At 42.3% G+C, this 14,611-nt stretch overlaps 1 protein-coding gene across 1 annotated transcript in view; it reads left to right on the top strand.

Moving 5' to 3' along the window:
- The first annotated feature begins 3,352 nt into the window (after nt 1-3,352).
- The window catches only part of MAP1B (microtubule associated protein 1B), a 71,437-nt gene continuing 60,178 nt past the window's right edge, over nt 3,353-14,611 (top strand). The window contains exons 1-2 of the mRNA XM_027671434.1: nt 3,353-3,622; nt 8,318-8,419. Coding sequence (XP_027527235.1) covers nt 3,445-3,622; nt 8,318-8,419 — 280 coding nt within the window. The 5' untranslated portion in view covers nt 3,353-3,444. The remainder of the gene's footprint in view (nt 3,623-8,317; nt 8,420-14,611) is intronic.

Raw genomic sequence — 14,611 nt, forward strand, 5'->3', positions numbered from 1 at the left:
GGACATGGTTGGCCCTCCTGGCTGCTGGGGCACTGCTGACTCATATTCAACCCCCAGTCTCTTTCTGCAGCGCTGCTCTCCACCTTCTCATTCCCCAGTCTGGATGTCAATTGATCTGAAGTAATCCCCATGGGTATGTAATTCTTTTATGCCAGGAGTGACATTTGGCCTCAGACAAAGGGCCAACCTAAGGGTTTGTACATCACCTCATTTAAAACTTGAAGACAGGACTTGAATGAAACCTGAGTATTAGTGGGTAACAAATGGCACATACCACCAAGAATCATGTTTTAGACTTCAAGCACTTTATTTAAAACTGCCTCTTTGCTTTAAAAATTACTACACCTAAAAAATACATGTAATATATGTATGTTTGACCATATTCAACTTGGGGACTCCAATTTGAACACACTAAAACAGTAAATCAAACCAAAACATACAAAAGCCAGACAGGTGAAGGTCTCAATCACTGTCTCTTTGAAACAGCAAGACATATTCCACAGTCCAACAATTTTGTTCTTTCTTCTACTGAAGAAATCTATGCAATTTAGCTGCAGCTAGTCAGCTGGTATTGCTTTCAAACAGTGAGGGTCACTGGACACTTAAGTCAGCTTTATGCAGCACATCTCCACATTTCACTGCGCAGTAGACCTGATGATACGCTCCATATTGCAGAATATAAATGGGTATCCAGATAGGGAAAGGTGATGACAAACAAATCTACCTGACTGAGATACCAAGAGGACAAGTCACAGTGTGAACCTGGCCACAGAGTTGGGACCCTGCAGCTTCCTCAGAGACATGTTCAAGAGGTTAAAGCACCTTTTCTTGTCTACCTTCCATCTCAGATGATGTGGCATATGCTTTTGAATAGACAAGGGCAGAGGTCTGCGTCTGTTGAAGAGCACAAGGCACAAGACCATTTTCTTCTGAAGGCAACCTCCTGTCTTTACGGTTTTAATGTGTGACATGTCCTCCATCACAAGACAGTTTGACTGTAACAGTTCACCTTTTTTAATATACCGTGTTCTAGCTGCACACTATTTTACAGTGTTGTATAAAATAGAAGACTACCTGAGCAAGCTATTTCAAACATAACTGTATTCTCTACGTGTATGTAAGCATTTTCTTCCCTGATAAAATACATTCTTTTCACCTCTTACTTCTCAAACTCAGAGGCACCTTTCCAGTTATGGATGTCTTAATTTTTCCTTAAAATCAGAAAGTGCTTAAAAGCACACATAATGCCTTTTGAGTACTGGTGTGCATTTCTCAGAGTATCATATTTAACCTGCCGTGCTTGTCATGCAAGTAATCATTTTACCTTCATGTCCAGGAACCATTATCAGTCTATTCTGCAACCAGTTGGCAAGTTCCCTTGGCAAGCCTCTTCCATGGTCCAGAGACTAGCTGCTCTTGCTGGTGATCAAAGTAAAGGCACATCCCAGAGCTAGGTATTGCAGCGGGAGAAGCCTGAAGCTGGTTTTCTCCAATGGACACCATGTGGCAAATCTTGAGGGTATCTATAATTAGAATAGATTATTAGGGAGGGGGTCATACAGGACATGGCCACAAGGGGATGGACATTTTACCATCCCATGGAAACTGACAGGATCAGCAAGGAAACAGTAAAGTCACAGTGGGGTTCAGATGAACAGGGGTACCCAAAAAGCAGTACTCTGTTCCTTTGAATACCTTGCAAACTTTAAAACTGCTGCTAGTTCTTCTGCATCTCTGCCATTGCATTTGTTCTATCAGCAGCGTCAGCTGTAGTGAAGAATGAGCTCCAATGCTCTTTACTACTGTGTCATCTCAGACACACCTAACATGGCTGTGAAAATGCTTGTCTGTACTCTATAACCTTCAGACTAATGGCAGCTCAGAAAAACAGTCTACTTTTGATGCAACATCCAAATGCATCATGCCATATAAGCCAAGGCTCTCAGGGCCGTAGTGATGCAGAGGAACTAGTCATATTAAAAACACTAGCTACTATAGACAGATACAAATGTTATGGACCAGCACGTTTAACATTGGTGTTTCAAACTTAGTAGTGACAACTTGAAATGCATGTTAATAAGTCCACTGTGCCCTGGAACTAAGTACAAAGAAAACAGGTCCGATGTATTGGTTTATCCAGGCAAGCACTCCATTTCTGAGCAGCAGGCAGTGCATTTGAGCACCCAGTACTGGAAGAAGCTTCACTCAGAGGGAGCGTCTTCTTAGTCAGGGACCAGAGGTTACCTTAAAAAACAGGCTGTAAAAGTTTATATCCTTTCCTAGGTCACAATGAAATTTCTCCTGCATCACTTCAGCCATATAAACAAGAGGTTTAGTGTAAACCAGTGCATTGCTTATGTCAGTAAAATGAGAGGAACATTTCCTAGAGGATGATTTATTTGACTGCTCTAAGCCATTTTAAGAGAGGGTAAAACACTTTTAGGAGGTGGTTATCTCTTCAGTGTGTCTCAGTGAGTGCTGGGGAGCAGTGTGTAACATCCACATGAAGACAAATGAAACTTTTGGTTTTGTCACTGTAGAGGTTTTCCAATACCATTGCTCCCTGGAGTTGCTTGAACCTGGTAAAAATTTGTTACCCAAAACCTTTCAAACTTCTGGAGCTTTAAGAATATGGTTTTCAGCAGCTTGTCCAAAACCAGTATTTTTCTGGTGTATGTCATATATCCATGGGGATTAAATATGTGCAGAAAGGCTATGTCTGAAATATTGTATTAAGCGAACTGCTTTCAAGTGAAAAAAGTTAGCAAGAATATTGAAATTGCTGGGTGGGGTGTGTGTTTAAGTATGATTCAAATTTTGCTGCAGTGCTACAGCAAGATGCAGGAGAGAGGACTCTTGGCCTTGGGCAGTGGCACTGCTTTTCAGCCATCGGCTGCTGGAGTCCCGATGCCGGCCTTCCCAGATAAGCTCCCCAGGTCTGCCAGGGCATCACCTGCGGCTCCTCACCACCCTCCTTCAAGGCTGGGACCCCCGCCGGGCCTCTGGGTGACCAGCCTGGCAGAGTGACGCCCCGGCTGGTCCCGAGGAGCCAGGGACGCCAGGGGCGCGGGGCCCGGGCCGGGCGGGGCTGCGCGGGCCCGGGGTCCCACCACCAGGGCTGGGAGACGGGTACAGCCCCTGGCGTCCCCTCGGGGCGTTGTTCGCCCCCCGCGTCCTTCCTGCTTCCGGGGGCCGCCGCGGGGAGGATTTGCCGCAGATGACATCAGCTGTGGATGCTGGAAAAGCGGCGGCGGCGGCGCGGAGGATGCGCCGGCTCCCCCCCTTCCTCCTCCTCCTTCTCTTCACCATGTCCCTGCCCTGCACCGTCTCCGTATAAAAGCGCCGCCGCCTCCCCACCCGCCTTCACTCTCTCCCTGCTGCCTGCGGAGCCATCGTCGAGCGGCCCCTGTCCCCTCAGCGCCCCGGAGCCGCGGGGCGGAGGCGATGGCCACCGTGGTGGTGGAAGTGGACTCGGAGCCCTCCTGCAGCATCGCTAACCCAACCTCCACCTCGCCCAGCCTCTCCCACCGCTTCCTGGACAGCAAGTTTTACCTGCTGGTGGTCATCGGTGAGCTGGTGACCGAGGAGCACCTGCGGCGGGCCATCGCCAACATCGAGCGAGGTGAGGCGGCGGGAGCCGGGGCGCCGCAAGCAGCGCCGCGACACCCCCCGCCGGCGCGCTGCCCCTCCCTGGGCGCGGCCGGGGTCGCCCCCCGGACACCCATCCCGCGCCAGCCGCCCAGCAGCGGTCTGCGGCTCTTCATTCCCGAGGGCCCCGCCGCAATCCCCCACCCGCCCCCCATCCTTCCCCGGCGGGGTGCGGGCGCGGCGGGGCGGCGGCTGTGGGAGCCGCAGCGAGCCCCCCGCCCGGCATGGCGGGGCGGAGGGGCCGGGCGGGAGCGCAGCGCCCGCCGCCCAGCCCGTCTGCCCGGAGACACCGGCGGGTGGGCGTGGCGCGGTCCGCACTGCGGTCCCGATGGCAGCCCGGGGCGGACAAAGGGCGGCTGAGGATGGGGTGGGTGGGCAGGCTGGAGCTGCGGGGCGGCTGCCGCCCGCAGTCCCCCATTCCTCGCCGCCAGGCCAAACCGGCGGGTTCAGGGCGTTTTCCCCCTCGGCGGCAGAGGCTGTGCGAGTGGGAGCGCAGCCGCGCCTTTGTGTCTAACTTTGGGTGGTGGGACTTTTCTCCCGTCTGGGGAATTTTTCAGGACCCAAGCTCTATATACGCATATATGTGTTCCAATAAAGATAACCCATGTGAGTAACAAGGCTGTTACCTGAGTGGTTGCGGCTGCGGGCTGCGGGCTGCTCTGACTCGGTGTTTATATGTTCTTTTTCTCTAAACAGCGATGCAGGATTGTATTGCAAGTAAAATGACAGTTTAATAAGTTTTCTTTGTGGTTTATGATACAACAGATTGCAGCGTATATGCAGAGAGGGGGGAAAAAAACCTTGCAGTATTAGTGGAATAAAGCACAAAGAAAATTATTGCCAGAACCTATAGTTTGTTAAACTCAGTTGATACCTGATTTTATATCGTGCATTTTTTGTTCTGGGCTGGAGAAAGCCAAGATTTCAGAAACCTGCTATTGTTAGAGGAAAGGAAGAGACCCCGGAACGGGGAATTGATAGCAGCCTTGTCATGTAGGTGTGGTTCAGCAGTACAGCTAGGACTTCATCTGCCTCTATTGTTGCTTTCTCAACCATTGTTGCTTAAGTTGCCTATTTCTCTGGATTCTTTTTCGCGATGGCTTGTGGTAAAAGGCTTCCTCATCTCAGCTAACCGGTTTCTCCATGACCTGCTCATCTTTATTGCTACCATTGTCTCCTAGGAAGAACTACTGAGGCAGGTGCTTTGTCATTCAGAGCCTCTTCAGCACTGCACTTTCTTAATTCTGTCTAATTTTTAATCATGTCAAAGTGAATTGGCTGCATTTTAATTAAATTGTTAAAATTGTAGAACAAACTGTTAAAATTTCTTCCCTCAAAACAGCCAATACCCTTCCTCTGAAGAAATGCTCTTCAGTCTCTTCTTGAATCTTCTATTGTACAGTTGCTGCTGCATAGCTCAGTTGCTGCTATCTCCTGCCACTAAGCATAACGCCCACTTACAGGTTTAGATGTTCAAAGGGAACATTTTGGCCTTTTAATTCGTAATTTTGGATTAGAAGTCACTTTGCTGTTTCTAGTATCAGACCACCTGATTGAAATTTTTGCCTGCTAGGAGGAATCCTTCATGAAATTTTGAGGTACATTGTTCTGGATGGGAGTCGGAAGCTCTATCTACTTGAGACAAATATGGGCTCAGCTAATATCTTTCTCTTTGGAAAGTCTACTGTAGTCTGGAAAAAACCACTTCTTTCAACTTTTATGCTCAAAAGAGCTTTAAATGCATTTTGGTTCTTGATAACTCAGTCTCCCTGCCTTCTCTGGTACATCTCCTGAGTACCATCACTGAAAACTGTGGATTTGTGCGCCAAACTGCAGAGCAACGTGTCAAAGAAAACATCTGCTGATAACACATCAGTGGTGTGATGCTACGCAACCTGGGGGAATGCAGAGTCATTTCTTAATATATCATGAGGAGGGAATGGCGTGGCAAGATGCATTTTCAGTAATTAAATTTGGGATGTGACTTTGCTAAGGGCACAATCTTCCAACCCACTGTCCACCAAAAGAGAAGAAGGGAGTGAAGAGAAAGCTTCAAGATTTTTCCACTGATTTGGCAAATGCTACTGGGTGTGCCCTGCCTGCTGTCTGATTAGTCCTGTGTCTAGTGGCATTGCACCCTGAAGACTGCAGAAAGAAAGAAATAGCTCCACTTCAGCCATGTTTACAGCAGTTACGTCCATGCTGTTAATGATCTACATCATTGGATTGACCTTGGATTTTAGTTTCAGGTTTACCTTCATTCTACCCCAAACCTTATTTTGTTATATCATGTATTTAATACATTATGCTACTCTGTAATGTACATGCATAATTTTTGCATCCAGACTGCTGAATGATGCAGTGGCAGATTTGGAACATTCTATCCAAATGTCCAGCTTCGGCTTCTAGGACTTCTGCTTGCATAGGGCATATAGGCTTTTTTTTAACTTGTTTATTTGTTTTTCATTTTTTTCCTATTTATTTTGTGTTGAGTCCTGTATTTTGGACATTGCCTGGCTCAGCATTCTTGATTACATCTAATCAGAATCTTATCCCTTGTGTTTGTGACAAAAACAGCTAGGCACAGTGGACAGGTCCTATCATTAGCAGCATTGCTGAATCATAGTCCATATCGCTTAACTGACCTGCAGAAAGCTTTGTAGTCTCTCCACACAAGCTTGGTGTGATAGGCCAGTGAGCTGTTTATCTTCAAGCTTCTTGAAGTTCAGCATTCATTCATTCAGCATACTTCAAGTTTATGATCAATGTTGGTTTAATAGTTATAGTTTTCATATACGCTCTGTGTATTGTATTATATCATCTTTGCTTTCTTGCTCTCAAATATTCCAACACCTGGAAAATATTACAGTCTGTTGAGCTGTATTTGTCTGCCAAAACTTGCCCCAAAAATGCACCATATGGCCAAGAGATTTTTGATAAAAGAAAATAAGGAGACTTGCAGAAGAAGCTTACTGCTTATGCCTCGGAACAATGATGCATCACTCAGAAAGTGGAGGTGGCTGGTTATAGCTGAGTTATTTTTCTCAAGTGGTTATACATAATACTGTATTTTCAAATTTTTCTAGAGATTCAAGTGGTAGCCACTTAATAGCTTGTAGTGTATTACAATAGGAAGCATGCTTCTACCTGGACTTAGATGCTGACAAGGAAAAGCCCTGGATGCATTCTCCTTGAAGAGGCTTCAGGCTGTTGAAATGCAGATGTTCATATTTGCATGGAGAACCTATTCAGAGCTGCAGTGGGAGACTGGCACTGTAGATCTGGTTTCTCTGCTATTCCCTCTATTCTTCTCATCATTCAGCCCAGCAACATGGCTTCTGCCATCTAAGCCCTGATGTTTCTGCTGTCTTGAAACAAAATGTATAACATGGGGAGTGGCATTGACAGTAACATCCTGAAACCCTGACAGAGTTACCAGCAGTGTTAGCGCTAGACTCATGGTGAGGGGTTGTCCACACACCTCCCCAGGCATCCCCTTGTCAAACCCCACAGTGGTTTAACACAATGATTTCATGCAAAGGCATGGTCAAGCATGTGGGGAGGGGCCACCAGACACTTCCTCACCAGCAATCCCTTTTATGTTTGCTGGTTAATTGGTGTAAATTTAATGATGTTCTTTTAGAACAAAAGAAAATCAGTGTAATTGGGATTTTCAGAATTGCAGCAGTGCCTGGACTGACCTGTAGTGCTACTGCCTGATCATTTTTTCAAAACTGGAAGATTTTTCATAACAATTTCAAAACAAGCAAATGATAGATATAAAACATGTTCTCCTGTTGGTGTTTTTCTTTGTTGGTTTTTTTTTTTCTGTTTGTTGGTTTGGTTTTGGGTGGTGGTTTTTTGTTGGGTTTTTTTTGGTTGTTTTTTTAATTAGCCATCAAAATCTTATGAAAAAAAAAAAAAGAAACTGGTCTTTTGGCTGCAATGCCTTTTTTTCCTGGTCAAATTTCAATCCATAAAAATATATTTTGGAACAATACATTTTTTGGTCATATATGTGTTAAGAATCTCACGTTCTAAGTAACTGGGAGGGGAAAGCAGTAGGGATCAGCAATGTGCAGTTTAGTTTTTAAAAGAAAAAAGATCAAGCATAGCATTTTTAAATCATAAAACTAGAGTTTTGACACTTCATAAATAAAAGATAACAAATTTTAATTTAAAATATGGGATGCTTCAAAGCTTTTGAATGAAGAAGTCAGCATTTTAATACTTTATATTTAAATATTAATTAGCAACATACTATGTAATGCTGTCTTTTTTTTTTCTCAAAAGAGCAATATGCAATGTGACATAAGTGTCCTCTGAGTGATTCACTCTTTCAGTTTTGTAACCTTGTGTGTTTCTATTTTAAAGTCAAGTCAGGGACATTGGTGACTTCTTGTAAAGTGGCTACGAGGATATGGGACCAGCAGTACTAAAGCTGGGGCCTTAAAGAATGGTCACCCTTTGGAAAGGCAGATTTGCTCTTTTTGAGTCCTTCTTAGCACTCAGCACATTCTAAAAAATAGCAGTGTGCCTTGAAAGGAAGTGAGGCTGGGTTTGGCATTTAGAAATATGCAAATAGCATGGATGCAAATGGAGACATACTCAGTTAAAACTTCCAGTGCTCATGTTTCAAGCTAGATGTGTTTTGTATTTTGAATTTTAGGAATCCGATCATGGGACACAAACTTGGTCGAATGCAACTTGGATCAAGAACTGAAACTTTTTGTGTCTCGCCATTCAGCTCGATTCTCTCCTGAAGTTCGAGGTGAGTTTAAGAGCAGAACTAATAAATTACATTGGTTTTAGGGCTTTATTAAAGTTAAGAAAACTTGCCTTTTGACTGATCAGTTTCTTTATGTAGCACCAATTTAGTAGCCCCAGATACTGAAGCTTATTGTAGTAGGTAGCATACATCCAAAAAAAGAACCTGAAAGGTTTGCTCTACATTTTGATGGAACTGATGTCACAGTTGTTGCACAAGTGCAGCTCAAGCCCCATGTTTCTTGGGACATGGACTTTTCTCTTCCTTATTATGAAAAGCTGAGTTGTGGTGAGTCTGCCTTCACTCATAGTAACTTTCTTCGGCTTGTATGAGGAAATTTGAAATTTGTAGGGCTCATAAGACTAAAACTCTTTTGTTACCTTTTTCCAAGCCTGTCCTTCCTGTTGAGGATTCATACAATAAAGTGAAACATTTGCTTTCCAATTTGGTGAAGTGTAAAATTTGGTTTTGTTCTGTTTGTATGGAAATCAAGTGTTCGGTAAGTTTTGTAAGATCTCATTTCTCTAATACAAATGCTGAGTGAGTATGGATGAAATTAATCAAGGTTCTCATGTAAAAATATCTGACCTTCAATGAGTAGTAGAGGTTGTTCTCCTTGGTGGAATCACTGTGGCCATGTGCACATTGACTAGTACAACCTAGTACTGATGCGTGTTATAAATCCAGCTTCAGGAGTATCTCTTAAGTGGTGAAAAAGGGCGATGAAATGTTGTGTCTCGCTACTACATCACATTCCTAAAGCCAGTTGGTATACATTGTTGACTAAGAGATCCTGATGCCATGTTAGTATGACAGCACTGATCTCGTGGTTTTGAATAATGTGCAAAAATGTCCTGTGTAACTAGTTTTTCTTCCTGCAGCATAAGTTAAGGTAGTTTTTTCTGTATCTTCCCATATGTGTAGAGAGTAAAACATTGTCAGAGTTAAGAAAACAATTACATACCTCTATGATTCTTCCTCTGATTTGAAAACCAACAGAACTAATACAACAACACACAGCACGAAGATTTTGACTCAAGGCAAAATCTTGGGAGTAAACTCAGGCCTAGTATACATGCCTTTCGTTTCAGTTTAAATGTCATGAAGCCAATTCATATTCTTGGTCACACTAATTGCTTTGTTTTTACAGAGAGGGGATTTATTTTTAAGGAAGGCAAAATGCAATGCATCCCATTTTTAATATGTGTATGTTTTACTTTAAAACTTCAGGGAGACAGAAAGATTCCATGTTTCTCCTGTAGCAAAAATATTACAGCATGTCTAATATTTTTACTGTCTTGTTTAGATGACACATTCTGGTACCACTGCATAAATTAAAATAAAGAAAATACTCTTATTTCATATGATAAATAAGATTATCATCCCCTTTTCAACAGAAAGAATGTAGAATTGTTTGCAAATTTTTCTCTAGGAATTGTATTTTTGCTTGATTTTTTTTCCTTGTTTGTCTAGACTTGGCTGTTTAGTCTGTCATTGTGTTGAATTACAGCTTAATTGCATGTGACTGGAATTCATCAACATCTCTGACAAGCAGAAATGAATGTGTTTTTCACCACTGCTCAATCTTTTAACAAGAAACTGCCAAAATCTGTGTTTAAAGAGCATTAAGGAAGGCTGAAACTTGAATAAAGGCAATATCCAGGCATAAAGCTATCCCTCTTAACCAAGTTTTGTGTCTAAAATTTTCTGGAGAAGCCCATTTGCACCTCCAGAATCCCCATGTACAGATCAGAGGATCATTTATTTTAGTTTCTCTGCTGTTTTCTGATGTTGAATTAGAGGAGCATGAGGCTCCTTTACATCCTCTCTACTGTTTGGCAGAGAGAAGGTTTTTTTTATTGCCATTTTTTTTAATAATGTTTCAGAATCTTTGATATCTGTTACAGCACCCAAATGTTGAATTTTGGGTGTTTAGCTGCTGAAATGGTCAACTTTCATACTAAAGAGATGATTGTAAGTATGTGTTCCCTTATGGTCTCAAACTTAGAAATTCTGTGGGATTTAGGTAACTAGGTGACCTTTTGTCCAAGGAAAGTATTCATCCAAGGTGATGGTTTGTCTATGGAATGTAATTAAACAGCTTTTTTTTCAGCCCTTTGAGACTGAAGTCTTTGTGTGTGACTTGCATATAGGGACAGTTTACTCTTGAGGAAGGCTCTTACTGTAGTCAGGTCTGCCTGCTGACTGAAGCCTGTTCGATTATCATGTTTAATTATGCTAATTGCAGTGCTGGCTCAGTACATGCTTGTATGCTTTTCAGAACAGCTCAAGGATACGTGCAGCAGCAATGTGAAGGGTAGGGTTCATTCACCAAAAGGAAACTTGGAGGAAACGTGGCCAATTCTGTCCACATGGCATATGCCTGTGATGTTGAAGGAGAGACATACAAGAGATTATCTCTGTCAAAGCATTCCTGTGTTTTCACTTAAAGAATTTAAGGTCTAATCCTTCTCACTGTGTAGTGGATAGCAATGTACATACTGATACTCCAGGGAGCATGACTGGATCCAAACACTTTGTGTTCTTTTCAAGGGAATGGGTTGTCACAGTGGTATTTGTGCACATTGTATTTAGCTGTTGGGCAATTTATGGGTGATTTATGATTCCTGAAAAATAGGATTCAGATTGGAAATGCCAGAAGATCTTTTCTGCTATCTTGTGAAGCAGCTGAGTTAGCAGGCTCCTTAATAGTAACAACAAATCTTGAAGAGATGATGTCAGACGCTGGTGAAAAATGAGTAGCACAACTAATTAAGTGGTTGCAAAGATGACAGGCAACGTGACTTTAAAAGGGCTACTCCAGTGGTGCCTCTGTTTTCTCTGTCATGTAATGATAACTTCCATCTTATGTTAATGTCAAAAGGACAAAAAATGCAAGCAATGAATTATAACATGTACAAGCTGGAGAAGGAACTGTGCATCTGGTATTGAGGCAGAGCAAATGGAGAGTCTTGGAAAGAGCTCCATTGAAATTGCAGCTGCACTTACCAATCTTTTCTTAATTAATGAGAAACTTTCAGCTGCATAAAGCAGCTTCACAAAAGACTAAGTAAAAGTATTTAGGCGTGGGGGAGTGTGAAGCCAGTGAGGGCCCCTCTGTAAGACTTCCACGCTGCCATTTTGTCTCTCAGTTTCTACCTGGGAATATTTGACTGTTGCTTTGGTGTATGTTCAAGCCCTCATCTAGATGAAATCCATTTAATTGAAATAGCTGTTTAGTAGCTAGGCACCCCAAACATTCTAATAAATACTGCTCAAGCTTTGTACTTTGTACATTGTCCTGTGGTTACCAAGAACATGTGTGTTTCCTATCTGAACAATACCAGGAGGCCTCCTGTTGCCCATAAGCTGGTACAGACACCAACAGCTGACTTAAGTGACTCCTTCCTTACCTGTGCCTAAGACTTTATAACTGGCAACTTGCCTGCAGCCAGAGGGCACCTTGGCAAAGTGTGAGACATGTTGGATTTCCTTTCGGTAGCCACCTGCAGCAGCAGCAGCAGTGGGCTTTCTTCCATCAGGCTTCCTAAAGAAAGGTCGTGAAAACTGTGATTATCCCAAAAAGCCTTAATAACTTCCATTCTGAAAGTTACCACTTTGAGAGTTACTGTTTAGAACTGCTAGTAACTTGTGGAGAATAACCTGGGGAGAACTTTTGGATCTAGGAATGTTGGTCATTAATGCCCACAGCTCCATACTTTGCCGAAATGCTGTATAGTCCTATTGCCTTTGTCAAAGTAGATTTAAATCCAGTTAACATCGCACCTAGTAGCTTGCAATGTGAGCTCATGAAGTCACTGATAAAATCCTAAAGGGCATGGTTTTAATGCTGATTTACTGAAAACTGCAGTTTGCCAAAATTTGTCAAGTCAGAGGACATAGGTACTTGAGCAAAACTTATCATTGAAAGAAAGGAAAGACAAGAAGGCCAGTCCAGATTTCTGAGGTAGTATCAGAGTACCATCACTAAATGTCTAGGAATTAATTTTGGTTAATATCTCAAGTAGTCTGGTATGCACATTTAGGGATATGCTATAAATATGATTCTTCTGATATTAGAGACTATGGATAGCTGGAATATCTATTGAGTGGAGTCATTTTAGCTCATTATACATTTACAGAAATTAATTTTAGTTGCATACTAGACTTGTTTTGTGTCTCTTAAATATTTGCGCCTTGGAAGAAAGAAAATGGAGGCAGACTAGGACTTGAAAAGTGAATTGAGCTGACTCATGCAGCAGTGGCTGTGAATGATGTCCCTGCAGAGTGACCTGCCAGTCCAGGGCTGTGGCAGTGGTGCTGCCCATGGCACAAGGCCAGGGAGCCCCAGGTCCTTGTGGAGGCTCTTGGCTGGGGAGCTCTGGACTGCTGGTGAGATTTTTTTTTTTTTAGAGGTATCCTAGGATTTTGATGGTTCAGGAGAGGATTACAATGTAACAGCCTATATGTTATGGATACAAGAATTGTCAAAACCTTTTCTTAGTAGTAATCAAAATTCCAGAGGTGGCCTAATAAGGGACTTTATCGTCTTTTTTCCAGTGAGTGTTATTGCACTTATGTGACAATCATTCTGGGATTGACTTCCATTTCTGCTTTTTTTTAGGCAAGATCTCAAAGAAAATTAGCATGGATTTACATTGCTGCCAAAACACCAGTACCTGCTGATGCTAAGCTGTTACCATGAGTCAGCAAAATTACTGAGAGGTTATTTTTGAATGCTGCGTATCATGAGTATATACAATGAGTTCAATAGTCTTAGAATAGCCCACACATTATGAGAACAGGTTTTTGACCTGTGTGAGGCAGCTACCAGAGGGACGGGATTAAGTTAGTTATGAATAATGATAGAATTTTAACCGCATTATGAAATTTGAATCCCCATTCCTCTTTATTAGAATGATAATTAAGCATAACTAATGGTATGTTCACAAAGGTTATTTTATTAAGGGTTATCTTACAGAATTATAATTCCTTATTTGTCCCTTGTGAGATTCCTCAATCTTTCTTTTTAAGGTTTTGTTTATGTGGGATTTCTGAAACTGAAAACTTCAACGTTCTTTTGTTTTTGACCCCTGCCCAGCATCATTTAGATGACCTACCTCTCATCTCTTCCATCATGGATTTATAATAAATGTGGAACCAGAATATCGTTGCCACTTCTTAAATCTAATATCTGTTCGTCATGTGCAACATTTTTCTCAGATGTCTGTTTTTCTTAATTTTGTAAAGACTTACCATTTTAATTGTCTGGATTTTCTGTTACTTTCTTGTCTAGTTTATCAGTTATTGAGAGAAACATTAAATGTTTTAATTGGACTTTATAATGAGAAGATACTTGATCCAAAGGCCACTGAAATAATTGGATTGGACTTTGGATTAGAGACAATGCTATCTAGTATTTTTAAGGTAGAACAAGGACCAAATTATCACATAGTGAGGGAGAAAGTGAACATTTTAACTTCTTTCTTGCCAGACAAAAATGTTACTTTATTTGCAGCGAACTATATACTACTGTATTTAGAAATATGACCAGACCCGGGTAAGAAGAGTTGAGACACTCCTTGTCTCTAGACTGACTGGAATGGGGAGCATGTGGTTATCCCTGCCGCCAGCTATAGAATGAGAGTTGCTGCTGTGGGTCCTGCTATCAACCTTGTCTGTAAAACTTGTCCATAGTGGTGACATGAGTCACTGTCCTGTGTCCTTATGCCCCTCTCTCCTGCATAGCTGTGTATGGGACATTCTGCCTAATGGAACTCTGGAAAGCTTGGGGTTTTATTTAAAACAAACAATCAAAAAACTCACAAAAGACCTGAAAACCAAGCAAAAACCCTCTTCCAATGAGATTAACCATATTCTTAGGCTGTGTAATCTGAGTGATTCTAATGAGCCATGGAGACTTTCACCTGGATGTCAACTTCTCACTGCCAATGGCAGCCTTTGGAAGCTGTACCAGTTTTATGGCAGTTCTGTAGCTCTTCTGGAGAAAAGGCTGATCCCAGCTTTGATTCCCATATCCTGACTCACAAATAAGCTTATTTAGGTTTTGTGAGCTCTTCATGGTAGATTGAGTATCCCCTTCACCTCTGAGAGAGTGGAAAGAGCAAAAGTAAGAAAATACATGAATCCAGATAAAGGTGAATTAACAGATGAAAGAAAGAAGGACAAAAAAAC

The sequence above is a fragment of the Neopelma chrysocephalum genome, unplaced genomic scaffold (genome assembly GCF_003984885.1).
Source record: "Neopelma chrysocephalum unplaced genomic scaffold, ASM398488v2 Primary Assembly neopelma1_97102, whole genome shotgun sequence".
NCBI lineage: Eukaryota > Metazoa > Chordata > Aves > Passeriformes > Pipridae > Neopelma > Neopelma chrysocephalum.